At 40.1% G+C, this 27,304-nt stretch overlaps 3 protein-coding genes across 5 annotated transcripts in view; 2 read left to right on the top strand and 1 right to left on the bottom strand.

Annotated features, from left to right (window-relative positions):
• Positions 1–2,516, top strand: part of plcg1 (phospholipase C, gamma 1) — a 62,696-nt gene extending 60,180 nt beyond the window's left edge. The window contains exon 32 of the mRNA XM_079589422.1: positions 339–2,516. Coding sequence (XP_079445548.1) covers positions 339–378 — 40 coding nt within the window. The 3' untranslated portion in view covers positions 379–2,516. The remainder of the gene's footprint in view (positions 1–338) is intronic.
• A 100-nt stretch (positions 2,517–2,616) lies between these two features.
• zhx3b (zinc fingers and homeoboxes 3b) lies at positions 2,617–13,527 on the bottom strand. Of its 3 annotated transcripts, XM_079588215.1 has the most exons (4): positions 13,455–13,514; positions 13,257–13,329; positions 3,529–6,892; positions 2,617–3,409 (listed from the first exon to the last, which is right to left on the bottom strand). In XM_079588215.1, exons 3-4 carry the CDS (start codon positions 6,731–6,733, stop codon positions 3,399–3,401), a joined length of 3,216 nt encoding a protein of 1,071 aa, XP_079444341.1. In that variant the 5' UTR covers positions 6,734–6,892; positions 13,257–13,329; positions 13,455–13,514; the 3' UTR covers positions 2,617–3,398. The 3 variants fall into 3 exon arrangements, with proteins under 3 accessions (XP_079444341.1, XP_079444340.1, XP_079444339.1); XM_079588214.1 differs by lacking the exon at positions 13,257–13,329 and having other exon boundaries at positions 13,455–13,527; XM_079588213.1 differs by lacking the exon at positions 13,455–13,514 and having other exon boundaries at positions 13,257–13,401.
• A 3,993-nt stretch (positions 13,528–17,520) lies between these two features.
• rab5if (RAB5 interacting factor) lies at positions 17,521–22,131 on the top strand. Its single transcript, XM_079588442.1, has 4 exons — positions 17,521–17,825; positions 19,028–19,131; positions 19,217–19,346; positions 21,477–22,131. Exons 1-4 carry the CDS (start codon positions 17,559–17,561, stop codon positions 21,516–21,518), a joined length of 543 nt encoding a protein of 180 aa, XP_079444568.1. The 5' UTR covers positions 17,521–17,558; the 3' UTR covers positions 21,519–22,131.
• The last annotated feature ends 5,173 nt before the right edge of the window (positions 22,132–27,304 follow it).

A 27,304-nucleotide genomic window follows, 5' to 3' on the forward strand; every position in this document is an offset into this window, starting at 1 on the left:
GACCACCACATTAAAATGATTAATAACACTTTATTTTACAGTGTCCTCATTAAATATAATACATGTACTTACTATAGTAATAACAGTAATTTATGCATAATTACATGCAACTAACCCTCAACCTAATCCTACCTCTATAGTAAGTATAGTGTAGTTGCTTAATATTACTCAGTACTTGCATGTATATTTACACTGTAACACCTTAAAATAAAGTATAACCCAGATTTTTTTCAAAAATGTTGAAATATGAGATGGCCAGTTCATGTGGACCCAGTATTAGTGCTGATGATCAACAGTCAGGTTTAAATGGTTGAATTATAATTTATTTTCCCTCGCAGGCTCCGCAGGGCTCGCGTCAGCACCGACAACCGCGCGTAACGGACCGCCTGAGCGCGCGACGGATGGACAGCGCAGACGCCAGGCCAGCGACGCGGTTCCCTCAGAGCTGATGATGTCAAGGACTGCCGTTAAAACCCGTTTCTGTGGAAATCGTCATCGCCAGCGTTTTTGGACAGATCTCCCTCTCTCTGCGACTCTCTCCCGCTCGGGGCCGCGCGAGTGGCGGAGGGGCTCGCGGGGTGAAGGCAGCCTTCGCTCACGGACGGGAATGAACAAACCTCTGCTTCGCTGCGCCGGGGGACGGGGGCTTGACTGCGGGACACAGCGCTTGGGCCAGGGCTTCAGGACTCAGCGGGGGCCGTATCATTCATCACTTTGAAACCGATTCCAGCTTAACATTTATGGAGTAATAATACGTTTCTTTACTCTGTCTCTGGCTTATATATAAATATATAAATGTGTGTGTGTGTGCCCCGTTTTGCGGTCAGTTAGAAAAGCGCCGCAGCCGATCTGCTCTCAATGAGCCTCTCACTCCACATTTTTATTTCTGATTGATTATTTGTATTATTTAAACGTCCGTTTTAAACTTTCATTATGTTATTGTATTTTTTTTCTACGTTTCTAACATGAGGGCTTTGCCTTTTTAATTGCGTTTCTCGCGCTTTCTCTTCCCTCTTGATGGACTTAAGTGTTGGATGTGTCCCGGGATGCACATGTTCTTGTTTTGTTTTTAGGTGGGCAGAAGGCAGATCTCATTGAAAGTCGTTGCTGTCTGACATCTTAAACATTTAACTCAAGAACGGTCTTTATTTTGTTTTGAAATAAAGTTATGAAGTTATCAAGTGAGCAATATCACTCATGTATTGCCAGTCTGCACCGTTGGACGTTAATTCACAAACAGCTCAGGTGGGGGTTTTAGGCTAAGGGAGCTTTGGAAATGTTGTGTATTTAGTTTACAGAGCAGAACTTGGACCATCTCATTTCAGAACATTTTATCCCTCTAAATCCATTTCTGTGATTTATCATGTACTCTTCCTCCACATTTTAGCTATTGAAATGTCTTGTTCCTGAAGGCTTTTTATTATGTGTTGTCTTATCAGATCAAATAGGGAGGACATGTTATGTATGATTTAGTACCTTTAGTCATGGTGTCTGTATAAAGAAAGCCAAAGGTAGACTGTGCAGGTGGTGTGTTCAAGAAATTGGGACCAAATAAGTTTGTCTCAGCACACAAGTTTGTTTTTTGTTTTTTTCCCCCCTACTGTGCATTTTTTTATCATTCCCTCTTTTAATGTATACCTTAATCATTTAGTTTTGCATTATGCCATAGTATTGCCCTAACACAGCTTGTCATTCATTAATAAAGCAGGCTAAGAGTGCTAAACCTCAGTATTTACAGTTGATGTACAGTAAAAATGCCATATTTATTGTAGCTCCGATACCAGTCTCATGCAGTTCACTTGTTTAGCCAGTAGAGGTTGAGATGTTACTGATCGGCACACATACACATGCCATGTAGGTCTGAGAATCATTACAGAAGCCATTGTGATGCTGTGCTGCATTATTTTTCCCATTGCTGATGCTTTACCTGGCTCTCCATTTGACCATGGGAGCCAGGTGTGTTTTTATGGGGCAAGGTGACTATACAGAGGTTACCGTTGTTTTTTTTTGTTTTTTTGCCTTGTGGCTGTAAAGTTATGGCACTTTTGTCACAGTATTTATTTGGTTCTGTGCATCAAAGTCTAAAACGATGCTCCAGAAGTTTACTCCCAAAGTTATATTGTATGTTCCCCTGATTGGGCATTTGCAGAAATGTTGATTACTTTGAAGATTGGAGAAGATGGGCATTTTAACTTGAATGGAAGCAATTCCTCACAGTCTGTCTCTGTGATTTAGTGTATGGCCTTTTTTCAATCTAGAAAAATTATAGAAAGATCCAGGGACCATAATCACTTCCTGAGCTTTGAAGAAAAGACAAGGCCAAACCCCTTCAGAGGGAAGTCTCTTAAGTTCAAATTATTCCTAATTTGCCAACATTCCCTCAATTAGTTTTGAGAGTTAAATCCCTTTTCGTCTGTAGCCCTTCTCCAGTCTGTAAACTAGTTTCTGCTAATTCCTTGCATCATCTTTCATGTGCCTTGGTGTACGTATACATATATACATCAACGAAAGCTCCCCTGTTGGACATGTATGCCTTTTTCTATGCTTTCTTTCGTCAGTGTTTTGTTACCAATGTTTTTATTTACAAACCAAGCCTTTTCTGTAATGTGCCTATGCTATATTGGAGGAAATATACATTTTAATTTTGCTTTTCATATGAAACATAATCAAGCCTGAGAATAAAAGTACTTATTCAACAATGAAAAGGTGATTTCTTTTTCCAAGCCTGAAAATCCATGACCATTTTTTATTAAATTTATTCTGCAAATAATATTTGTAAAACTCATACAAGCCTAAAGCGTTCACACTGGTGAATCGGTTTTGTTATGATTTTACAGTTTTCTTTTACTTTCAATGACATTTCAGGGGGGGGGAAGTGCTGTGGTGTTGATACTGACCTACAGCACACAACGTAACCTCTCTGAGGTGCAATTAAAGTCAAGTCATTTTAAGAATTACAAAAGGGCTCAATGAGAGCTGTGCAGGTTACGCTTCGTACACCACCATTTCCATAAACATGGCAATCCCTCTCCAGAAGACGTAGAAGGAAAGAAATACCCATCCAAGAAAACACTTGGGTGTCTCACTTCACGAAGCCGAGGTCTGTTTTCCCCTCTATTCTATCCAAATAGAAAAAGCAGCTGGTGAAGGGGCGTATCCTGACCTTCAATAATCCACACCACGTCTTGAACAGTGGGACAAGCTAGTAACTCTTGGGTGAAAAAGAAAAAAAGTTAATTCTAGAAGAAAGTTTTGTTTTTTGTAGAGGCGTCCGTCCCCCAGTGCTCCTGTTAAAGTTTCATCTGACATTTTAAAAAAGCCTTCAATTAAAGGTCACATGTGCTGTAATCCCATAGGCTGATATCTCTTTACATCCATTCATGCATCCACTCTCCTCTTCAGTCAGACTCTGCAAAAAAACAACATACAAGTATTAAACACAAGAATGACTTTATACAGGACAATCTGAGGGCCTTTTTTCCCTCCAATAAACTACAATGATGGCGAAGTTGGCAGAAAATTAATCACCTTGTGTATTTGTTGAGATTTCAATAGTTGACTTTGTGGTTTGATCCTCGGACTCTTCCACCTTTGCGTCTTCATGGTCTGGATTCGGTGACGTTACAGCGGCCTCAGCTGGGGTAGCAGATGATGACCCAGTTATCACACTTCCTGTGTCCTCGGACTTCCTTTCTTCCTCCAATAAAAGTGGCGTCTTATTCGCAAACCACCGCCGGATCGACTCTTCCCCTAGCCCACTTGACTTGGCAATCTCCTCCAACTTAGTTTCGTCTAATTTGCCATGTGTGTCTAGATGCTCCTTTAGAACACTAATGTTAGCTTTCTGAAAATCTTCCTCGTCTACCATGGTCTGGTAACTCTCAAGCCACTTGAGCTGACCGTTCTTTAGGACATAGCGGCAATCTCCAAACCAACGTACCACCTCTGGTCGTGGTAGGCCCGTTTTAGCTATCAGGTCATTGTACTGGGGACTACTGGGCCAGTGGGTGCGTGCAAAGACTTGCTTCAGCAGGTGGAGCTGTTCGGGTGTTTTCTTCCCTCGGTATGGGGAAGCCTGAGAAACTGATGTCTGAGAGCTAGATGGTGGCATCTTGTTAGCATCAATCAGTTGACTTCCCTCAGGCTCACCTTTTCCATTAGATTCAGTAACTTTCAGCATTTTTAGATTGATCTTGATAGGGTTAACTTTTGGCTCAGAGCCAGTCTCATCCCTCGGTTTCTCCTCTTTGACTTCTTGTGTTTCTATGGAGGAGTCTTCAGCTTCATGCATCTCCTCGTTGCTAGTTTTTTCCTTTTGTATTCCATCCACCTCTTCCTCTCCCACAGGATCATCATCTTCCTTCTCCGCCTTCTCAGCTTCCTCTTTCTTCTTCTCGGCTGCTACTCTCCTTCGCCGCTCAGCAAACCAACCATGGATCTCACGGCGAGTCATCTTCGTTTCTGCTCTTAACCGGTCAACTTCTTCACTAGATGGATCTGGGTCCTGTGCAAAGCTGGCTTCCAAAGCACGAACCTGGTGAGGCTCTCGCTCTTTGTACCGTATGGCGGTGAAATCTGGCGACGGGGGTCGTGGAGGACGGCGTGAGGGAGTTGGGGGTGACGGTGTCTGTGAGGGGCTGAGAGGAGACTGCAGGGGAGTCTTGGGCCTCTCTGGGGGTGTACTGTTTTCTGACAGGTCTACAGCAGCAAGTGTATCGAGTTGGGAAACGCCTCCACTAGTTGTAACAGTTTGACCACCGCCACTTGACCTTGATCCCTTCAGATTCCTGAAGTGATAGCGGCGGTCACTGAACCATTTCCGTACTTCACGCACAGACAGACCAGTTAGGCTAATAAGTCTATCTACTTCCTCTTGATTAGGAAATTGGCTAACAAGGAAGCTCTCCTTTAGGGCTGCCAGCTGTCCCTGGGACTTTTTGGTTTTGTTAAAGCTGGGATCCAGGAAGTTAGAGGAGGAGAACATACGAGAGTTCATAGAGATAGGACACGGGGAGTCTGATTTACTTGGAGTTGTGCTATCTGTTGTAGTTGTAGTTCCCAAGGTTGGAGTGGTACTGGCAGATGAATTATTGCTCTTGCTGTTAATGCTGGTTTTAGCCTCAGAATTGCCTTTACCCTCACTTTTCACAATATTACCATTGCTTTGAACGCAAGTGCCATTAGTACCTGCTGTATTGACCTTAACGTTGCTGTTGCTATTTGACTTTGCAGTGCCACTACCACCAACACTGATTACACTAGCCTGGCTACATAAGCTGCTGGTACTACTAATACTGCTTGAACTGCTGCTAGCACTAGCACTGCTGCTACTACTGCAATTTCCACTACTACTGCTACCAACAGCGCCTAAAACCATGCTGATTCCTTTATCAGCCACCAGGGCTGCAGCGGGCCTGGCCTGCATCATAGGCTTCACACCAGCCTGGTGTTTGGGTGTGACCGCTAGTGCAACAGGGGCTCTGCTGACCTGAATGCCATTAGCCATCATCGGTTGGGTGACAATCACCCCTCCTTGCCCAACCAGGCTACCTTGTAAGATGTGAGGGATGGTAGTTGTGCCCAGAACTGTGATAGTTGGCTGAGTAGCAGTGTGGTGGGTCTGACGTTGCTGCTGGCCATTGGAAGGCGCCGCTTGTATGATTGTATTGAACATTTTTCTGCGGGCATCTTCTATTTCCTCAGGAGACCAGCTGATTCCTTGTTTTAGCCTCTGTGCTGTGAACCAGATCTTGATCTGCTCCTCGGGATACCTGGTGACTACGGTAAGGTAGCAAAGCTCAGCCTTGGTTGGATAAGGGAACTTGCTAAAGGAGGTCTTTAAGAAACTGCTATTGTCCATGGATGCATTATAGGTAGGAATGCTGCTGAGAGGGATCATCACTTTTGGAAGATTCTTAGTACTTGATGACGAAGAGGAGTGGGATGAGGAGACTGAAGCCGAGTGTTGGATGAGACTTGTGTTCTGCACAACAGACACAACTTGTGTAACAGCAGTCTTCAGCATGGGTAAAGCCCCAGAGCCATTAACAATCTGAATGGCTGATGGCAGAGAAACTTTGCTGGCTGTTCCACTGTGAACAATAGTGGGCACATGGGTGACTGTAACTGCAGGAGAGTCATTTTTGCCCACCGCTTTAGTAATAGGGTCATTAGAGGCAGGGTGAGAAACAACAATCCTTTTGAGTTCTGATTTACCCTTCAGCATTTTCATGATTGGTGTCTTGGTGATGGATATCTCAGTCTCTTTAGAGCCAGTGCTTTCTCCTGGCTCCACGCAAAGACTCTGCTCTACAATAATCCTGCTGTCCTTCTTTTTGAGCTGAAGTGTGGTGGTTATCGTACTGGGATGGACACGGGCATTGTGCAGAGCTAAGCCCTCAAATTTTGCAGCACTTATCCCGCAATCCACACAAAGAAAACGGGGGTCAATGCGGAAATCTGGGTGCCCGCTGTAGACATGATCCAGGAAAAGATTTAGGTCCTGGGTCTCAAAGTTACATGGCATACACATGTAAATGCCGCCATCTTTATGGATATCACCTGCTTCTTGCCCAGAGGACTCACCCAAACTTTCACTGACTTTTGCACTTGCTTCCTCTCTGAAGGAAAAGCCAATGTCCTTGATTGGAGAGTCCCGTTGAAAGTCATCGTGCAGATGCCTGGTTTTTATAGGAATCATGCATGGAACGGTGGACTTCCTCTTGCTAGCCATGGTTCTGTCTAATTAGTCCCCAGTGAGATTCCTGATTCCTTATGGTTATCCGCTCTTATAGAACATCCACTGATAACTTGGTGATGGACATGATCATCAGTCCATTATGAGTATCCTGTGTCCTTATTGGCAATGTGTATCAGGCATCAGAACATCAATCTGTAAAGACAAAAAAAACAATAGCATTTAACAACCACAGATTTCGAGATCAATTTAATTATTATACTTAAATTAAAAAACTGCATATTGACCAATCTTTAAATGTCTTTCTCGCTGAAAGAGAAGAGCTGCTTTTAAATCAGTCTCGGATGACTGAGCCTCTTTCAAAGAACCTTTTACAGCCTCTCATTCTGTTTACGGAGACTTGACTTCTCACACACATCACACCCCATCCCCACTCTGAAAAGTTTTTCACTTTTGTAGTCTAAGTGAAGGGCATACTATCGATCAAAGCTGATAGATCTGAGCATACCAAAAATGTCAGAAAAACATTCATTTCAAATATGCATCCAAACAATTAAGTTCCACAGTGTATTCACCAAGAAAAAAAAACACTTAATTTCTTCTTCTAATGGCTTGTTAGCAACCACTAGAAATATAGGCCACTTCTCTCAAATTCACTAACTTTGACTGCAGCAAGCAAACAGGGCCGCACAGCTTCTTAGCTGCAAGTTAACCCTCAAAACGAAAGGGGTTTAGGGGGGGACACACACATCATAATAAGAGATATGCACAACAATACCAATGAGAACATGTTTCCAATGAGAGAATACTGTAGAGCTATATCTATGAGTGATAACCAAGCTGAAAAGTCTTCTGGGAGTACTACAACTTCACCCAATTCTACCACATGAAAAGGTTTAGTCCAGGAATCCTCAAATAGTGGTCCAGTTGCGGACCCTGGCTTGGATCCAACCGAAACCACGAGACATAATGACAACGCTAGCACCGTTTTACTGTTTCTACATTTTAAAGTGAGCAGCACATCAAAACAACAGAGCGGTTCACACCACAAGCGCTCAGGGTCGTTTATGGTAATGATCTTTCGCCGCTGGCTACGTCCTGTTTGTATCTAGAGCCAAACGTACTTCATTCAAGCCCTTTCCGCTCCGTGTGCGTTGCTTCTCTCTCCTGCTAAAGCGCCACATTAAGAGCTGAAGATGACAGTTACTGTATTTAACAACAGTAGCAAAACACAGTGAACAGCAAATTAGATACTTTTGCTAAAACGCTGATGAAAACGAGAACGCAGCGCAAACAATTATTTGTATCTGTCATACGTATATGACCAGCCGTTAAACTAAACCAGGTTTGTGAAAATAAATGTTTTCATCTACATTTAGCATCATTGCTATCATAGCATCATGTTAAGAGCATTTCATAATAAAAAATGTCATAATTGGGGAAATTATTTGTATGGCAAGAAAGGACAACTTTTTGCAATTACTAGTTAACTTAGTTTTCTGCTCATTAAGGGGGGCGTTTTAATTATAGTCAAATTATTATATACGATTATAGTTTGTTTTTAGTAGATAATTGTTTTAAGCAAAATAAAAAAATGGTCCAGTCTTCAATGGTTTAAGAGGAAAACCCTGAACCCCCATTCAGCATCTTTCTGTTACATGGCCTTCTGCCATTCATAGCCATATAAATGTATAAAATAATAATAGCCTGATAAAACATCTGATCTTACCTTTCATATCCAGTTGGCCTCAACTGACATTTTCAGAAACAAAAACTAGGGCTAAGTCAACAGACACTACTAGCTACATATAGGAACTATGTTGACCAAAAAAATATTTTCCAGACCTATAAATATATAGACCGGACCTCTTGAAACTTTATTGAATACCTCTGGTTTAGTCGGTCAACATGGTCTAGTTTGCCCCTGCTGGCAGATGCAGTAACTACACTATCTGGACCCAAAACATATTAATCTCCATTGATGGCCATTCAACAGCAATCATGTATTTTGACGATTTAAAACTTAAAACAAGCAACATATAAAAAACTGTTTTAATTTAGAAGATGTTTTTCCAGGGCCCAACTTGGAAGGCTCTTAAAATATACTTTTTTTTATTATAATTTTGTCTGATGTTGTTAGACTTCACAAGCAACTATCTTGTGGTGTCCTCAGCCATCGCCATGATATACTCGTCCTGCATCTTCAGAGAGAGATCAATCATGTGACATTCGTGGCTCAGGTGATCGCTCGCCTCAAAAAGTTCTGAGGCTAAATCACGTACTTCTAGGAACACACTGCCACGCATCTCCTGTGTTTCCCAGATGGAAGTGCCCTTCATTGTGGCTTGCGGTGTTGCCATTGAGTGTCACATGAGGGGCATGGCCCTGCCAACGCTGCTGGGTCAGATAACCAACACAAAGGGTTGTGCGGTGGGCGGGCCTGACATCCATCATGTGGGTCAGACCCTGAGGACGCGAAGACGTGTGGGGGCAGGGCGAGGAAGTTTGGGCCGAGGTGCGAGCATGTGTGTGTGTGTGTGTGTGTACACATGTGTTGGGAAGTTGGGGAGGGGCCATTGTCGCAGGAAGCAGTGAGGTGTTTCGGCAAGGATTTTTTTTGCCTTGATACCAATTCCCCATCCCTACCCCCATCACACACACCCTCATCCAGCAATCACAGAGCCGTTACCCCCGTCTCCTCCTCCTCCTCCTCTCTGGCTCTCTCCAAACACTCAGGAATGTTCCAGCATGAGCTATTTAGCGAGTGGTCAACCTGGGAGTCGAGCGCCTCTCGAATGAGCAAGCACTATAACATGCAACCCACGTCAGGTTTTTTTTTTTCGCCCCCAAAATAAGCTTGCACTTCAACCCGACAATGCAAGAAAATGTTCAATGTTGAGTGGAAAAATTTAATTTATGAATTTGTTACTGAAAAAAAACCCCATATTGATCTGACATGCTAATAAAACGCTGTAGCATTAGTTTAAAGGATCCGACTGAGATTAGCATAGCCATTGTCTTAAGATCTAGTATGACCCACTAATAGTGATCAAGGGGCAAGCAGTCTTACTTTTCGGTATCTGATTAGGCCAATCTACATCATTAAAAAAAAAAAAAAGTTATAAAAGTAGGATTTTTTGTATGTCTATCTTGTAAGACTAGTCTTAGCGGTTTATGCAACCAGCCCTAGATCTAACTCAAAAGCTCATAGACTTGTTTGGCAATACTTAACGTAACGCATACCTGTCTGCAAGAAGAGTGTTGATCTTTTACCCTTGAGCAAAACGATCGGTTGACACTAAAAGGTATGAATAAATGCTATATTAAATGTTTGAGGCCTATGCATTTAGACAACTATCGTCCTCCCGACAGAATATCTTTGTCTCTCTCTCTCTCTCTCTCCCTCTCTCTCTCTCTCTCTCTGCACGTAAATAAACAACATCACATGTCCTGTGTGACACAATAACTGACCGATTCTTAGCCATGCAGATGTTTTAGAGGAAGCGTTACGCGTTGGCTTTGTGTAGTTGGGGGTCACAATCTATTCACTATCTGGTACGTTTGCTTTGGCGAAAACACATGTACCCCACCGTCAGTTTGCCTGCTCGCCTCCCCTCCCCCATTCACACACACTCTCTCTCTCTCTCTCTCTCTCTCTCTCTCTCTCTCTCTCTCTCTCTCTCTCTCTCTCCTTCAACAAGTTCAGCCCAGTCTGCAGGGAGACGGGTCGTCAGCACCACTGGTGTGTTACTATCCCCATAGCAACCCCCCCACCACACACACACACACACACACACACACGGAGTTAACGCACTGCTACACACAGTGGTCAGCCCACGGACAGCGCTCGGGCCCTGGCTCTCGCTGGCTTGTTTTTCCGGCTGCCGGCCCTGATCTTATTTCAGGCTGTGTGTGTGTGTGTGTGTCAGATAGGTGTGGTTGTTCTCACTCATTGTCAACAGCACGACATTCCCTCGTTGTGAATCTTACATCAACGCATGTTGACATTATCAAACGTGATGAAAATATTTCTTAGTTGCAGTTCAACTCACATATAATTGCTAATGTAACGTAAAGAATTCACAAAACTTAGTCCAATTTTGGGGGGTTTTCTACTGAGAATATGCTTTGAGAGTAAGACCTCTTCGTCAAACAGAGGATGGCTTTCTTTGGTGTGTTTTCCTCAGTTTGGTTGTATTACAAAAGCAAGTACACACCAGCGTCTTTCTAAGAAGTCGCTGAAGTGCTGTGTGAAGGCAGAGTGGCACAGACTCGACGTGGCCAGCACCTAAGGTGTTAAGGCTCAGTTAAAAATGGACGAGTGAGGGGAGAAACATGGCGGCACAACACACGCTCTGCTGTCCAACCTAAAATGGCTGACATCACCACAGTCTCAATGCCAGCTCCTGCTGACCGGACCCGAGCCGCGTCCTGACTCAGACGCTTCACGCTCACGGCCAAGCCAAGGGAGCGCTTCCCTGTTTTGTTAGGGGACAGAATTGCAATAATCCCACCTGGAAGCTGGAAGAAGGAGAGGAGAGTAAGCCGAGGAGGACTGAACCTCAATCCCCTAGTTTCACACACACACCGTACCGGTCGAAGTGCTGATTTAGGGGTTTTACGACTTCCTACAGTCGTAGAAAAATTATAATAGTGTTAATGCATGATAAAAGCATAACCTATTATAGAGAAAGTTTCAGCACATCCAAATATTTTCAGATGACAATCATTCCTAACATACAGATCTGCTTTCAAGACAACAGCTCTGAACTAGTGTTAGATTAATCGCTTCTAACATAAGTGTATGCATATATATATATACACACACACACATGAATCTATTCATTCATAACATACACTCTGAACTAGTGTTGTCAAATCGATTAATCACGATTAAGTGCATTTAACTTTAAAGTTTGTTTATATATAGGCTATATGTGTGCGTGTGTGTGTGCGCGCGTGTGTGTATATATACACATACACATACATACACACATATATATAAAAAACTTTAAAGTTAAATGCACTTAATCGTGATTAATCGATTTGACTAGTTCAGTGTATGTTATGAATGAATACATTCGTGTGTGTGTGTGTGTGTGTGTATATATATACGCGGCACGTGAGTGCGCACACACACACACACACACACACACACACACACACACAAACAAACAATCTTTTATGTTAGATGCGATTAATCGATTTGACAGCACTAGTTCAGTGTATGTTATGAATGAATACATTCGTGTGTGTGTATACGCGGCGCGTGCGTGCGCGCACACACACACAATCTTTTATGTTAGATGCGATTAATCGATTTGACAGCACTACTCTGAATACTCTAGTCTTATGTCAGTCATTTTGAGATGTAAAAGCGCCCGGATCGTGACCTTTGCTGAGGACGAGAGGCCCGTGAAGATGGAGAATCCTTCATGTGTGTGTGTGTGTGTGTGTGTGTGTGTGTGTGTGTGTGTGTGTGTGTGTGTGTGTGTGTGTGTGTGTGTGTGTGTGATCTACGGTTCTCCTCAATCAAACACCACAGTTCACCTCAGACAGCCTTGAGCTTCAGGACAGCAAACATGTGACAAGATGTTCATCCATTTCACTCTTTACCACTAAACAGTCTGCGTTCTCTCAGTGTGGATGATCCGTCATAACTGTGACGCTAGTAAGTGAGTGTTTATGAAATGACTGATACTGATGCTATGGTACAGGGTGGAAAAATTTATGAATAATACAATTCAATGATCGCAAATATAAAAAGTAGCCTAAACACTTGTCAAATTTTATAATAACATTAATTTAGCATTTTCCCCAAATTACATTTACATTTAAAAACAGATTATGTGCCCCATCCATAAACAAACTACTGATATATCTTAAACTTCTCTGTTTATCGGTCAATCTCATCGCCGATGCCATAATCTCAAAATCACAAAATATTGCCTCTATGATATATATATATATATATCGATGGACAGATTTTAGTCATGTTTAGAGAATTATACATGAATATATATATATATATATTCATGTATAATTCTCTAAACATGACTAAAATGTGTCCACTGTCAGCCATATATTTAGAGTTCTGATCACATAAGAGTTCATAAAAATGAGTGATTAGTGGAAATATGTTTAAAGGAATAACTAACCAACCAACTTGATAAATTCAACTTTAAAATGAAACTATTTAAAGCAGATTAGATTATCTCAGCACTAGTAACTCACATAGCCTACATACTGTGCATGTCTGATCACACACACACACACACACACACACACACACACACACACGTGTGCCGTTATCCTGATCAACTTCAGTGTATATGAATACTAATATTATGAAATATGATCACATATTAAAAACCATAACCACAAACTACATCGCCACCCCTTCTTCCTGTCGCCATTACACACTCACTCACTCACACACACTCACTCACTCACACACACACTGAGCAGCAGTCAGTTTAAAGGCTTCAGTGCAGTATAGCTGCTGTAATGATAGATTGTGACGTCGATGTGTAACAATAAAAGTCAAACACAAACTCACCCGCGCGCGCACGAGCCGAATCGCGTCCGCCGCCACACACACACAATACACACACAGCTCCAGTCAGCTCGCGCTGGAGGACAGACACAGTGATGATGAGTGTAACACAAAGGCCCTTCACTCTTGTTTATGTCCAGTCGAGTGTGTGTGTGTGAGTGAGTGAGTGTGTGTTAAACACAGACGGGGAAAGAAACTCACGCCGTACGTCAGCAGCAGCAGGGTCATGTGACTGGATGCGTCACTGGCACCCGCAGCCCTGATGATCAGCTCGTGGATATAAACTGATAATGATGATGAGTAATTAAGATTCACGCCAAGTGTCTTTGTCATGAGTGAAAAGTTGTTTCTGCGAACGGGAAAAGTTTGAGGGAAGTTTAAATTACAGTGAAGAAACACCTGGTGTCATTGTTTCTGTGGTTAAGGCTTTGCTAAAGGTCAAGTGAGGTAATATGAAAGCTGCAGAAATATGCACAAAACATATTGATTACTGTATAAAAGACGGTACATAACAACATTATGCATGCTTTTCTAAAGACTGTGTTGTGTGTCTTGATTATTGGGTTTATATAAGCAAAGTAAAGATGTCAAAAACATTCACATTTGCTCATTTATCCTACGTACTTTTAAAAAGTATTAAAATATTGACTTTGCATTAAGTTGACAGCTTAATATTAAGTAGCTGTATATTAGACGATGCTGCAATTTTCTTCTAGAAACAAACTTTGTTGTATTATTTCCATGTTATCACTGTGAAGATGCTTGTCTACAATCTGTATTGTAAAAAGCGCTATATAAATAAAGGTGACTTGACTTGACCTGAATAAAAATATTTGTAATTCTGTATGCAGTGCTTTTTACTATAAATATAAGTTTAAACCAAAACAAAAGGCAGTCAAAGAATCAAATAATCCTGATTAATAGCCTATTAATCATCTTTAGAAAGCGTTCTGACTAGTCTTTAGAAAGCACACGGAAACTAACATGTCGAGAATTTGACTAGTTTGTTTGTTTGTTTGTTTGTAACACATTTTATTCTTTAGGATAAAGCTATTGGCATGCATAATCTCGTTTTCAACGGGGTCATAATACACAGAATGGTGATAACATAATAACACAAGACAAATAACAACAACAACAACAGTCACCTCATTCAAAACAACAAACACTATCACTACAGAATAAACACTTCTGAATGTGTGCTAAATATAAACATTGCTATATCAACTAGCAAAGCCAGTTTTAAAACGAACCATTTTTTAAGTCAAAGTTCATACATTAAAAGGCATATGATCCCAATCTGCAGGAGCTTTACACACACTTTCTTCCCAAATACTTTCTTAATTCAAGAAGATATGATGAATATGATATCAGATACTGTCGCAAATAATTAGGGTATACGTACACATTAGAAGATAAATTGCAACCAGTGAATATGCCTTCTAATATTGAGTGGAGAATGAAATCATACAATGGTGAACATCCAATAACAAATCTGCACAGCTTACTGTAAACTGTAGCAAGAGTGAAAAGATTGTTTTTAGATGCATACTGATAAACTACATACGCATAAATCAAAAAATAAGTTGCAAAGCAAGTTTAACGTGAAACCATTTTTAGGTCGACACAATAAACTGGTTCAAAATTCAGGAATCCAGTCATAAACCCAAATATTTAATTTGATTTACTCAGTGCAAGTGTGTGCCATCATTACAGATTATTGCTAGATTATTAGATTTTAATTTAAACATACGCTTTGTTCCAAAGACCATGGTGTGAGATTTAGCTTTATTAAGTAATAATTTATCATAATAGAGCTAGTCTTGCTGTCACGCGGGGTGGCGCAATAAACACACGAAGAAGAAGATGAATGCAATATGATCATATTTAATAAATCTAACGGGTAATTTGACACACAACACTTTCACAATACGACCCCATTAAACTGAAACAGAACTGAACATGAAATGATGGATGAACATAAGTGTCCGTAACAACAAACGAACGATTGAGGCAGACGGTGACGAAACACAAACGTGATTGTGACACTTGCAGAGCATTAAAATCTGATTTTGAATTTGAGTTAAGTGAGGTTTTGAAGTATAAATGACAGTATCGTCTGCATAAAGATGAGAAGAAGAGTGTGAAAACACTAGAGGAAGATCATTAATGAAGATAGAAAAGAGAAGAGGACCCAACGCTGAGCCCTGGGGTACGCCTCTTTCTGGAGTAAATACATCAGATTGTTTCCCTTGAAGAGCAACACGTTGTTTTCTGTTATGTAGATAATAGTTAAAACACAATAACGTATTTTGAGACAAACCAACGGCATAAAGCTTATCTAATAATAAGTCATGATCAACTAGATCATGAAAAGCCTTCTTAAGATCGATAAAAATAGCGCCTGAAAATAAAATACACTGTTATTTTAGAAGAGCACTAGTTGTTGAAGAATTAGGCCTTAAGAGATTGAAGAGGTGATAAAAAATTATTATTTTCTAAATACTTTGATAACTGATTATTAGGGGTGTAACGAGACCCTCGTGTCCCGATTCGATACATATCGCAATACTGAACTCATGATACGATATTATTGCAAAAAGTTATTAATAATATTAACAAAAAAATTACTGTTGATTAAAAGGCTAAATTAGTTTTTTCATTGTGTGTGATTAAATATCTTGGACTTGGTACTGAAAATTCAAAGCACAGGATAATAGAGACACCAGAATAACAATATTCACGATTCTGAAGCTGAAAATACTGAATTATCACATTAATAATATACTTAAATTTATAAATATACTCATACATTTAATATAGGCCAAAATTATAGATAAAAATAGCGCCTGAAAATAAAATCCCGATTGGATACACATCACGGCTGAACTCACGATACGATATTATTGCGATACTCCCAAGACATAGGGTAAAATAGTAATTTTTTTTTACTAATATTTACTTTACTTTAAATATGTGTGAATAAATATCTTGGACTTGGTCCTGAAAACCCAAAGCACAGGATAATAGAGACACCAGAATAACAATATTCACGATTCTGAAGCTGAAAATACTGAATTATCACACAAATATACTTGAATATGCTTTTACAATTTTTTTCTCACACAGTAATTTTTATTTTGGGTAAATTATACACAATACATTTTGTCACTATCCACAAACCACGATACATATTGTTGCACTTTTGTATTGCGATATATTGTGACACCCCTACTGATTATGAATTTTTCAAATACTTCAGCAATAAGACCAATTATTGATATAGGTGTATAATTTTGTGGATCAAGAATATCACCTCATTGGAGTAATGCTGGACTACTTCCAGATAGCTAGTAGCTCACTGGTATGGAATGGCATGTAGCCTATTTATTTATTTGTTTAATTAAGTAATTAATTAGCCTTAAAAGTATTTATTTTAATTATTAAAGACAGTGAAAGTGAGATGTATCCTCCAGAAGTGGCGCCCCCTGCCGGCGCCGGGAGGACAGCACAGGCTCAGAGAGGGACTGTGGATATCGCTGCGTCATTTATCCTGCGATCTTATTATTCACAACATATCACTGCCATCTTGTTGCTTTTTACACTTTACATAATACAATTATTAACGACATAATTTTGGTTACACTTTAAATGTAATGTAACACGGACACCTTAAAATAATTATTTTACAACGGATTAGGTTTTGGTTGAGGGTTAGTTGCACGTAATTATGCATTATTTATAGTTATTACTATAGTAAGTACATGTAACACGTGTACTTTTCATTAAACGTTATTTTATTACGCATGCTTTTGCCTCTCACAATATATTCTTAATAAATAAAAATAAAATGCGTACAAAATACACACAACCCATGGCTATTTCGTCCAACACTGGAATATTATTTAGCTAGAACAATATTTAGCCTAGAAGACAATCAAAATATCTGAAAAACTGTTCTTGATCACGTGATTTTTACGTGTCTGAAATAAATAAATAATAATAATAATAATAATAATTAACTTTTAAGTCGCGTCGCGTCACAATTCCTGTCATCTCTAAGAGCCTGTAGAATTTATTTGCTGTCGTTTTATATACGTTATTTTTGCCTCTAGTTGTAGATGCTATTTTACTTTGTAATAATGAAATAAATAAAATATACGCAGAAATGAATGAACTCTGAAACTGCAGTAATGACATCTGACCTGTAGAGGGCGAACAGCGGCTGCACGCATGCCACTTCTGCGTTCTGATTGGCTGAACCTTGAGACGTCGCATTCGCTCATTGGATGGCGTGGCAAGGTCATGACTTCGGTGCGCATGCGCAGAGTCAGTTCCCAGCGCGGTGTCAATGTGGGGCGAAAAGCAGCAGATCTGAACGCTTGCAGAAGATTTTACAGTCGGGTTTCAAGGCTTTTAAACATCGGATCGCGTGTTTTATCGTGTTTGAACAGAGGAGACATCATGACGAGCAGCTCAAAGCGGAAAGAGGAGGTGCATGTGGTCAATGGAGGAGTGAAGCAGTCCGCGTGGAGCAAAGCCATCAGCTGTAAAGCAGTGTGGGAAGAGAAGGTCTGATCTGTTCACACACTCACAGTCATCGTGTGTGTGTGTGTGTGTGTGTGTGTGTGTGTGTGTGTGTGTGTGTGTGTGTGTGTGTGTGTGTGTGTGTGTGTGTGTGTGTGTGTGTGTGTCATAATAATAATAATGTGTCCCAGCAGAAGCGTGTATGTTCACTGAGTAGGGTTCAGGGTTTAGGTGTCTTGTGTTGGGATTGGGCTGTTTAAAGGAGATTACTGGCCTGTGCTGATCCACATTTATTATCACACACATATATATATGAATTATGTATTATAATTATATATTATCATAAGTATATAGGCCTAAGTGCTGTAAGTCGATTAAAAAAGTTAACCAATTAAGCGCGATTAGTCGCACATTATTATATTAAAGTTGTAAATATTTTTTTTAGAATATATTTTATTGTTAATATTAATTGTATATTTTTAATATATTATAATATAATTTCACATTCAATCTCCAAATTAATGTAGAAGCAACATGTAGCCTATATTTTAAATATTTGGTTAATGGCATCTTTTTTTGTAATAAGTCATCATCACCGGCATTGATTATAGCCATTCAGCATTACAGTAAAATTGAAAGCTGTACATTTTAACATTTATTAGGCTTTACAAAAATATGATAACTTTTAATTTAAGTAAACAATCTTCACATAAACCCATTGTAATAAATGTCACATTTACCTTCCCTTCAATATCACAGCGCTCTTTTCTTCCTATTGGTCCAGTCAGACAGGCTGCCAAATATGCTCAAAGTTATTGTTTTCATTTTTTTTTTTACCCATGTAAGCTTGTAAACACAGATTTTCAGGTATCAAACACTTCACGGTTTTCACTGTATAAGTTATATTAGTTATTAAAGCTACAAAAGTGATTTAGTCTCGAGCTGTGAGTGATTTTTCTTCTGTTGTTTGATGATTAATGAGAGACCGCAGCAGGTTTATCTGATCATCACTGCACATTAAACATGTATTTCTGCACTGTATACTTCTAAGGCCTTTGAGAAACTTTTGTTTTCTTCTTTTAACTAATCTTGAACATCACATTTAGTTATAGTTTTGAATAACTAAACCTTGCTCTCACAGACATTTGAATGGCATTAAAAATGAAACGAAAAAAAAACAAACTTTAATGTGTTTCTTACTTAATTTCAAACTATTGTTCGTTAATGTTTTTTTCTTTTATTTGCAGGATGAGTTTTTAGACGTGGTCTACTGGATCCGTCAAATCATCGCAGTGATCTTGGGCGTAATATGGGGCGTGGCTCCTCTGAAGGGGTTTCTGGGTATCGTCATGTGAGTCCTGAAGTCCTGAACACTTGATCACGTCACACAGTCGTGCATGAGCTTCAGTGTGTGTGTGTGTGTGTGTGTCCTCCAGATTCTGTGTGATCAACGCGGGCGTCCTGTACGTGTACTTCAGCAGTTTCCAGCAGGTGGACGAGGAGGAGTACGGCGGGACATGGGAGCTCACCAAAGAAGGCTTCATGACCTCATTCGCTTTGTTTCTGGTAGATATGTTTGGCTTTCTCCAGATAAACCTGTTTACTGTGTTTGGACTGATGCTTTATAAGGTCAGCATGGACTCCAGAGCATAAACTGTAGAACAAATATATCTGGAAAGTTCGTAGTGCCTTTGCTGCGTACACTGTTAGCTCTTCGATGTGAATATAGTGTAGAGTGTAATTTATTCCTGTGATCAAAGCGGTATTTTCAGCATCATTACTCCAGTCTTCAGTGTCACATGACCCTTCAGAAATCACTCTAATCCGGCATCAGAGAGCCAAGGTTGGTGTCGGGGGCAAAACAAGTTGCGCTTGAACACTGCAAAAACTACGGTCAACTAGCACGTTCATCTCCAGCGTGAGAGATAATAACTGTCCAGCTCACAGCAGACGGCAGTAATCTATGCGTCACTAAACCGCAAACAACGCTGCAGCCGTTCACCATTACGGCTCTGTTCACAGCTGGTGTTAAGATGTGTTTCGGTCGATCGGATCACACGTGACGACTCTAAACACAGGAGTAAACGGGTGTAAAATGTTTTGAGCTCGTCCACTTTCCACACTTCCAGAGGGAGAAAACACATTCGACCGGATTGCTTTAGTAGTGTAAACGCTCATGTGTTCAAACAGCCACAAAAGACCGTCTTCTCTCCGTCGGCTGAACTAATGCGTAACATTATGAGAAGAGCTCTAGACACACAGGGTTTAAACTGTCGGCTGGAGACCCAAGTTTGGTTTGAAGATGAAAAACACATCAAGCACAATGTCCTCTCATCATCCCTGATTTCTAACACACACTCACAGCGTTCGTCTGGTCTTGTGTCGGTCAGAGCGGAGACTAAAGCTGATGCTCTCTGTGTGTTTTCCGTGTCTCCGCGTGCGTTCATATGTACATTACATGAGCTTATTCCGTCCATTAGATCAAAAGATCTGAAAAAGCCCAAACATTTACCCGTCCATAGACCCTCCGCTCGAAGAAATCAGGACAGAAGTGTTTGAAAGTGGATTAAAACACCAGGTGTAAACGGGAATGTGTCTCCCTCGTCCACTTGTGACCCGATCCACCAAAACGCATCTATACACCACTAGGTGTAACGGGGCCTATGAAACTTAACCTTATTAAAGGGATAGTTCACCCAGAAATGTAAACTCTGTCAGTAATTACTCACCCTCATGTTGTTCAACCCCGTGAGACTTTCGTTCATCTTCGGGACACAAATTCAGATATTTCTGATCAGATCTGAGAGCGGTCTCACTCCTCCATAGGCTGCCAGGTAATCGTATCTGCCGGCCCAGAAAAGTTAGTAAAAACAATGACATTGTTCAAATAGTCCAAGTGACTGCAGTGGCTCCACCCTTAAGTTTATCAAGCGATGAGAATACTTTTGTGCGCAAAATTTTTTTAATAAAATAACGACTTTGTTCAACTCTTGATGTTCTTCTGTGTGTGCCTCGAGTTCACGAGAGCGCCGTGCTACTTTCCTCATAACGTACCTCGCGTTGCTTGTAATGTGTTACTCCAAACACTGATTATACATTACAGTCTTTACTGTCACTTACCAATTTAACGTGTCTGGGATAAAACATGTTAAATTCCTTAAATGCACTGACTGCAAACTTTTGAAAGGTAGAGTGGTGTAATATGTGTCATAAGAAAATATGTTAATATTAACCTAATTTTTACATGGTAGGTAAAATTAAGTTAAATCAATAAAGCATATTCTGAGTATTTTACGTATTTAAAGTAGCACAGCTTGCCCCACTTTTCATTAAGGAATGTCAGTTTATTCCAAAATTGAAGTTAAAAAATGTTCCATAAATTTATTTTTTTGCATTGTGACTGTATGTTAATGCCACATATCCAGCAAATTCTCCTCCTCATATGAAATGTTATTAATTTTACTGTAATGAAGGAAGTCACCATGTCTGGAAACGGCGTTATTTTATTTAATCTGACATTTTATTAAATTACAATTATAAAACAAGTTTTTTTAATTGATTATGAATGGCATGTGGGCTGTGGTTCCTGTTGGCTGATCATCTCTAACTCGGCTCTTCTCTGAATGCTGTACAGTGTCTGATAACGGTGTGTGTGTGTGTGTGTGTGTGTGTGTGTGTGTGTGTGTGTGTCTTCAGGTGGTTTGGATCATATTCTACACGGCGCTGCACTACGACTGAGGACCTGCAGGAAACCCATAGTCCTGGAGAGACTAAGACGGACATTTTATTTCATTTAAAATGGAAAGGCTGAATCGAGCCACTTTTCCAAGGCCTCTGTCTATGTTACCAGCAGCATGTGTGAGCCTTGAGGAAGAGGTGCATCATGGGTACAAGACCTTCTCGCACCCAGGGGTCATTGAATTTTTAAGCTAATACTGTCCAGTGCACTGCCACGGCTAATGGGTTCATAACTGTTGTTTCTGTTCGTCCTCTGCGCTTTCTCTCGCTCGAATGCCGAGCAGGATTTAACTTAATTTTACGTTTTGTTTTGTTTTTGTTTTGTTTCTTTCACGATTAGCTTCCAACACGGATTGTCTTACTCTGTTATGAACTGTCAGATACAATAGGAGTGTGTAAATTCTGTACAATTCATTTTATTGAATCCATAATGTATTAAAGAATTTCTTATGTCTCGTTGATGTAACATACTTCTCAGTATTTTATAGTGTATTCATGGAAATGCGAATGTTATGATTAATGTACCTGAGGCTGTAGAGAGACTATTTTCTGGCTGAAATGTTTTGGAGAATAAAATAAATCCTGGGCATTGTCTGCCCCACACTTTTCAACAGATCACGTTCTGATGGACATTTTATCCTTTTTCTTAATAGCCTAACAAATCCAGTCAAGCTGTTTGTTTGATGACTGTATTGAGAGTAGGGCTGCAACTAACGATTATTTTAATAATCGATTAATCTGTCGATTATTTTTTCGATTAATCTATTAATCGGATAAAAATAAAATAAAAAAAAGCATTCATTTCCAACCCTTTATTCAAAAACAGAACTGACAGTGCAAATTCACAGTGCAAAAAAATCTTCAGAAAGTGCACAAACAGGTCGCTCCTTGATAGGGATGCACCGATACCATTTTTTCAGAACCGATCCGATCCGATACAAAAAATCCTGAGTATCGATCGATACCAGGGCAATTTTTTTAAAAATCAAGTAGAATTTCTATAACTATGTGTGTTTAACTGATAATCACTATTTTGTGTGTTAAACACAATCTACTTAATACAGACAACTTCATTACAAAAAAAAATAATAATAATACCATAAATGCTATTATAAACTAGATTAGTGGATAATTAAGCATACAATTTAGTCTAGAAAAATCACAAGCGCACACTAATTGTATTAAATCTGACCATGAAAAAACATTTAGTGAGGAACAAATATTAGAATAAGTGTAACACTAAATTTGGTAAAACGTTACACATTGCTCTTTGTATTGTTGTAAAATACATTCGTGAAAAACAAGATAACAAAAATCTAAAAGATTATTTTATAGCCTACTATAAAATTGAGACATGTTTTAAATGTATAGCACAGCGGTTTAATGAGGCAGCAACATGATGGATAGTACAGAACTAGAAAGGCTATTAATAATCGTTCAATGCGTCGCTGTATTATGATATGAAAGGCTCCAGGGGTCCGTTCTTCGTACGTTGCTTAAAACATCCGAGATCAAACGAGACATCCAAGATGATATAATCGGCCTAATCATGATCTGGCTAATTGGGTTCTTCGAACACACCAGCCGGTTATGATTAGTATAGCTGGATTGAGTTATCGGAGATAATTGCGCGTGCATGCGCTGGTTTAAAAGGGGATATGTATCGATAGTAGAAACATTGATCAGCAACGCTGCTATTGGCTGCTCACCGTGGCCAAAGAGCGCGCTCAGTTTTTCTCCGCAGCAGAGCAAAAGCTAGTCGAAGTTTATGCGGAATTTTAATGTTTAATGAAAACGCCAGGGAAGACATCAAAGTCAAAAGCCAGGAGATGGGGCTGGCAAATAGTAGCAAACAAATTAAATTCAATAGTGGGGACCATGTTAAATGTTTCTATCACTTGTTATACATTTTTGTATTTTAATTTAATTTCATAATTACTTTGTTCATTGTAATGTCAGAGCCACCACCCACTAGAACATTGGAACAAGTAAAAGTGAAAATGGTAATCTTTACTAAGCTACTTATACTGTTCTTGGTCTCTTTTAAAAATACACCGTTAAATGATGTGCATGTGTTGTTCATGTGCAGCAACCAAGAAAAAGGCTATACATTTTTAAAATAAAAAACAGGTGGTGGTCCTGCACCCCCCCCCACTTACTCCCCCCCCCCACCCCCCCCACTTACTCCCCCCCCCCCCACCCCCCCCACTTACTCCCCGACAGAAGGGCTGGCCCTTGGGTTGAATGTGAATTGACCCTATTGTGGAGGGCATCTCTTCCTTAGACCCACGGCAGGGACCAGTAGCAGCAACAGCTTCATTACTGGTAAATTAGCTTTTAATTATCTTAGTACACTGTAAAATAATTTGTTGCTGCATTAAATAAAGTAGGCCTATTATCCAAATGGCTGGTCTAAAGCCTGAATTGCTTTACTTTATGAAAGTGAACACTGCATGTAGGCTAATGTAAAAATATCTCTCTAAGAACACACAGAGTACTATTGCTGACCTTGCATAATATCTCTTATTGCAGGCAAAAGATGGCTTGATCACTGGCTTTTCTTTACAAAGAATAATTGAAATAAAAAAGGAACTAAGCATATTTGTCTTGTCTTTTATTAAACATTTAGTGAATTTTAAAAATGGTGTCCCACAATTCTGTCCCGTGCCGCTCTGCTACTAGGTCCGTCCAAGTGCACTGGTGGAGGTCATCATCAGGCTGGAGGTCATCATCAGGCTGCACCTCCACCACAGGGATCCTCTCCTTTCTGATGTGTAATGATGTGTAATACGGCACATGTAACAATAATGTCACAGTCCCTGTCAGGTGCAACCCTCAGACTTTTCAGACACTGAAGTTTTCCCTTTAGTTGCCCATGCTCAATTTAAAACTGTGCCCTTGTCCTGGCTAGAGCTCCATTGTCCGGGTTGTGGGTCAGGGAATGGGGTCATAAAATACTGCCTGCAGGTATAGCCCCTGTGTCTCCAAGCATGTTGTAATCACCTACATAATGAATAAAATATAGTTATGTTAGGCTCAGAATACGTGTAGTCTATGTAATACAGTGTGCTTGATATTTATATTTTCCGTTTCCATGTTCAAATAATGTGCTACATGTGACTATGTGACTGATATGGTATAGTGTCACACACCGCCAATACATTTTAGTCAGTCAACTGCATACTTTTTGATTCCATTCCTTTTTTTTTTATTTAAAGGGGTCATGACATGTTTTTTTTAATTTTATTATTATGTTCCCTTAGGTGCAATTATAGTATTACTATAGTTTTTTTTACAAAAAACTTTTAAAATGTAGTGATTTATGACCTTTTCCCACCCTGTTTCTCATCCTCTGATTCAAACAGTCTGTTTTGGGGGTGTTTCCCCTTTAAGAGTTCAGTGTTAACGCCCACTGATATGATTGGCTAACGTCAGTGCCTATGCATCAATTATTAACGCCCCCTGCCAGAACCTGTGCGGATTCGGCGCAACTGTTTAATAGCAGGTGATGCATGCGAAGCGATGGCTCTTGCAATGATAAAACCTTATTATGTTTGAGCCGGAATCAGAGGAAAATGAACCATCACCACAACAACGAAGACTGGATCAGCCCGTGTCCACATGGAAAGTGAAACTATTTTGAATTAATAAAAAAAATTTACCCGAGACACTTGAAAACGGATTATTGTTGCATAATTATCCTATAGCTTAATTTGCTAACAGTTTAACATTATTTAACTAATCACATGTAGGCCTGCTAGAAAGGCGACATATTTTCAAGATTCTCTTATACAAATCTGTTTATATTAGCCATGGTAAAAAGTAAGTTTGCGTCGTCGTTGTTGAGCCCAGAATAGTCGGCACGGACTTATCTTTGAGCAACAGTTTTCTGGCAAAGCCAAGCATCATATTGGGATTTTTTCCTCAAAACAGTCATCCTTCAAATGTATAGAACAAACGCTTAAACTAACACTGCCGTGACTGGGACGTCCGCAAAAAATAAAGTGCATCCATTTTTCCCTGACGACTGGATCTTTCAGCGTATTTAAAAAGTAGTTTAAAGTTTTAAATACATTACTTACAGTTTGCGTCGTCGATGTTGAGCCCAGAATAGTCGGCACAGACTTATCTTTGAGCAACAGTTTTCTTGCAAACCTCAAAACAGTCATCCTTCAAATGTACAGAACAATCGCTTAAACTAACACTGCCGTGACTGAGACGTCCGCAAAAAATAAAGTGCATCCATTTTTCCCTGACGACTGGATTCTTCGCAGCGTATTCACAGATGTTGTTTGTCCACAGCCCTGTACACAGACCCACTCGCTGTCCGTCGACTGAACACTTGTGAGGCGCGTAGCGCGCGGGCGCGACAACGATACGAAATGAGCGTAGTTGTCTTGCGCTTAAAGTGTAACTGTCTTCTGCTGGAGGCGGTCTATATGCAAACGCTGGTACGTCACTTCGTACCGTGACGTCACTTCTTACCATGGATCCAGAACGAGCTGTATTTAGAGCTTGATTAAATAAATGATTCGTTTATAATGGGGAGGACGTCTTAAGCTATGAAACTTGCAGGACGTTTTAATGGTACAAAGACCTCTTATATACCAAAAGATCAAGGCAAATTTGGTTTCTCATGTCATGACCCCTTTAATATAATAATATTACTAATATGATATATTTAGAATTGTAATAGTAACTTACCTGCACATTTACACTGTTCACAAAATCCTCTTCATTGAGGCCTTGATGGTCTCTGGCACCAATCACGTTAGTGAAGCCTGACACAAAGGCTAGTGTAAATCATACTTATTGGCTAAGTCATGATTGCATGATCTTCATTAAAAAATATAATGTACCTGCATTGGCAAAAAAAAAAAAAAAATTATCTGCTTTACAACCTTGGGTCTGGAAAAACCATAAAAAACCCCCAAAAAAAGATTGAGCGCGAGGTAAACTTTGTGAATGGCACGACAGGCAGCACTTTTCTCCAAGTTCACCGTATCACTCGCAAAGAATCTCAGGGAAATGCACACAGTTTGTGCTGTTGTTAAAGCCCGACTCCGACATTAAATGTGTTGTTCCAACAAATTAATGATACAAATGACACTCACGAGTCACGAGAAAAACTATATCTCTCTAAAAGTACGCTATCGCGCTGCGCTAAAGGACTTCCCGGATCACCTCCGCTTATAAAGCCGGGATCTAATCCTGTTAACATGAAATAAACCTGCTCGCGAGCAGGTTTAAGATTGCGCACCTGTTGCTATGACAGCAAGTCCAGGATGAGCGTCGAAGAACCAAACAATCCAAGATCATGCCAAATCGCCAACAATCAAATCCAGCTAAGTGAGTTAGCGACGTACGAAGAACGGACCCCAGTACAGTGCGGCACACAGCGCTTATGCGCATCCCGAGCGCAGAATGATGCGCTTGAAGCAACACGAGTCACAGCGCAGCGCTTCGAGTCCGCATTGAAAAGTTAAAATCACAAAGGAAAGGCATATTGAAGCGTAGTGTATTATACAGTATCTATCTATGCAATAGTTTATTGAGCATTTTCTTTTAACAGTTTTAAATGTCAGTTACTGTGCGCGTGAAGAACAGTTATATTGCTGACTCTACTCCAGTGTTGAGAGAAACCCGGTAGAAAGTAACATGATGCAGCAATAAAGTCCAGCAAGATAAAGTTGTTTAATGTAAAACCATAGACCTTTATCTACAGATCAAATATAATTATAGTAACATTGAATCATCTTGGAGAGAATTGTTCATCGTGTTGACTC

This window comes from Phoxinus phoxinus, assembly GCF_949152265.1.
Source record: "Phoxinus phoxinus genome assembly, chromosome: 18".
NCBI classification, from domain to species: domain Eukaryota; kingdom Metazoa; phylum Chordata; class Actinopteri; order Cypriniformes; family Leuciscidae; genus Phoxinus; species Phoxinus phoxinus.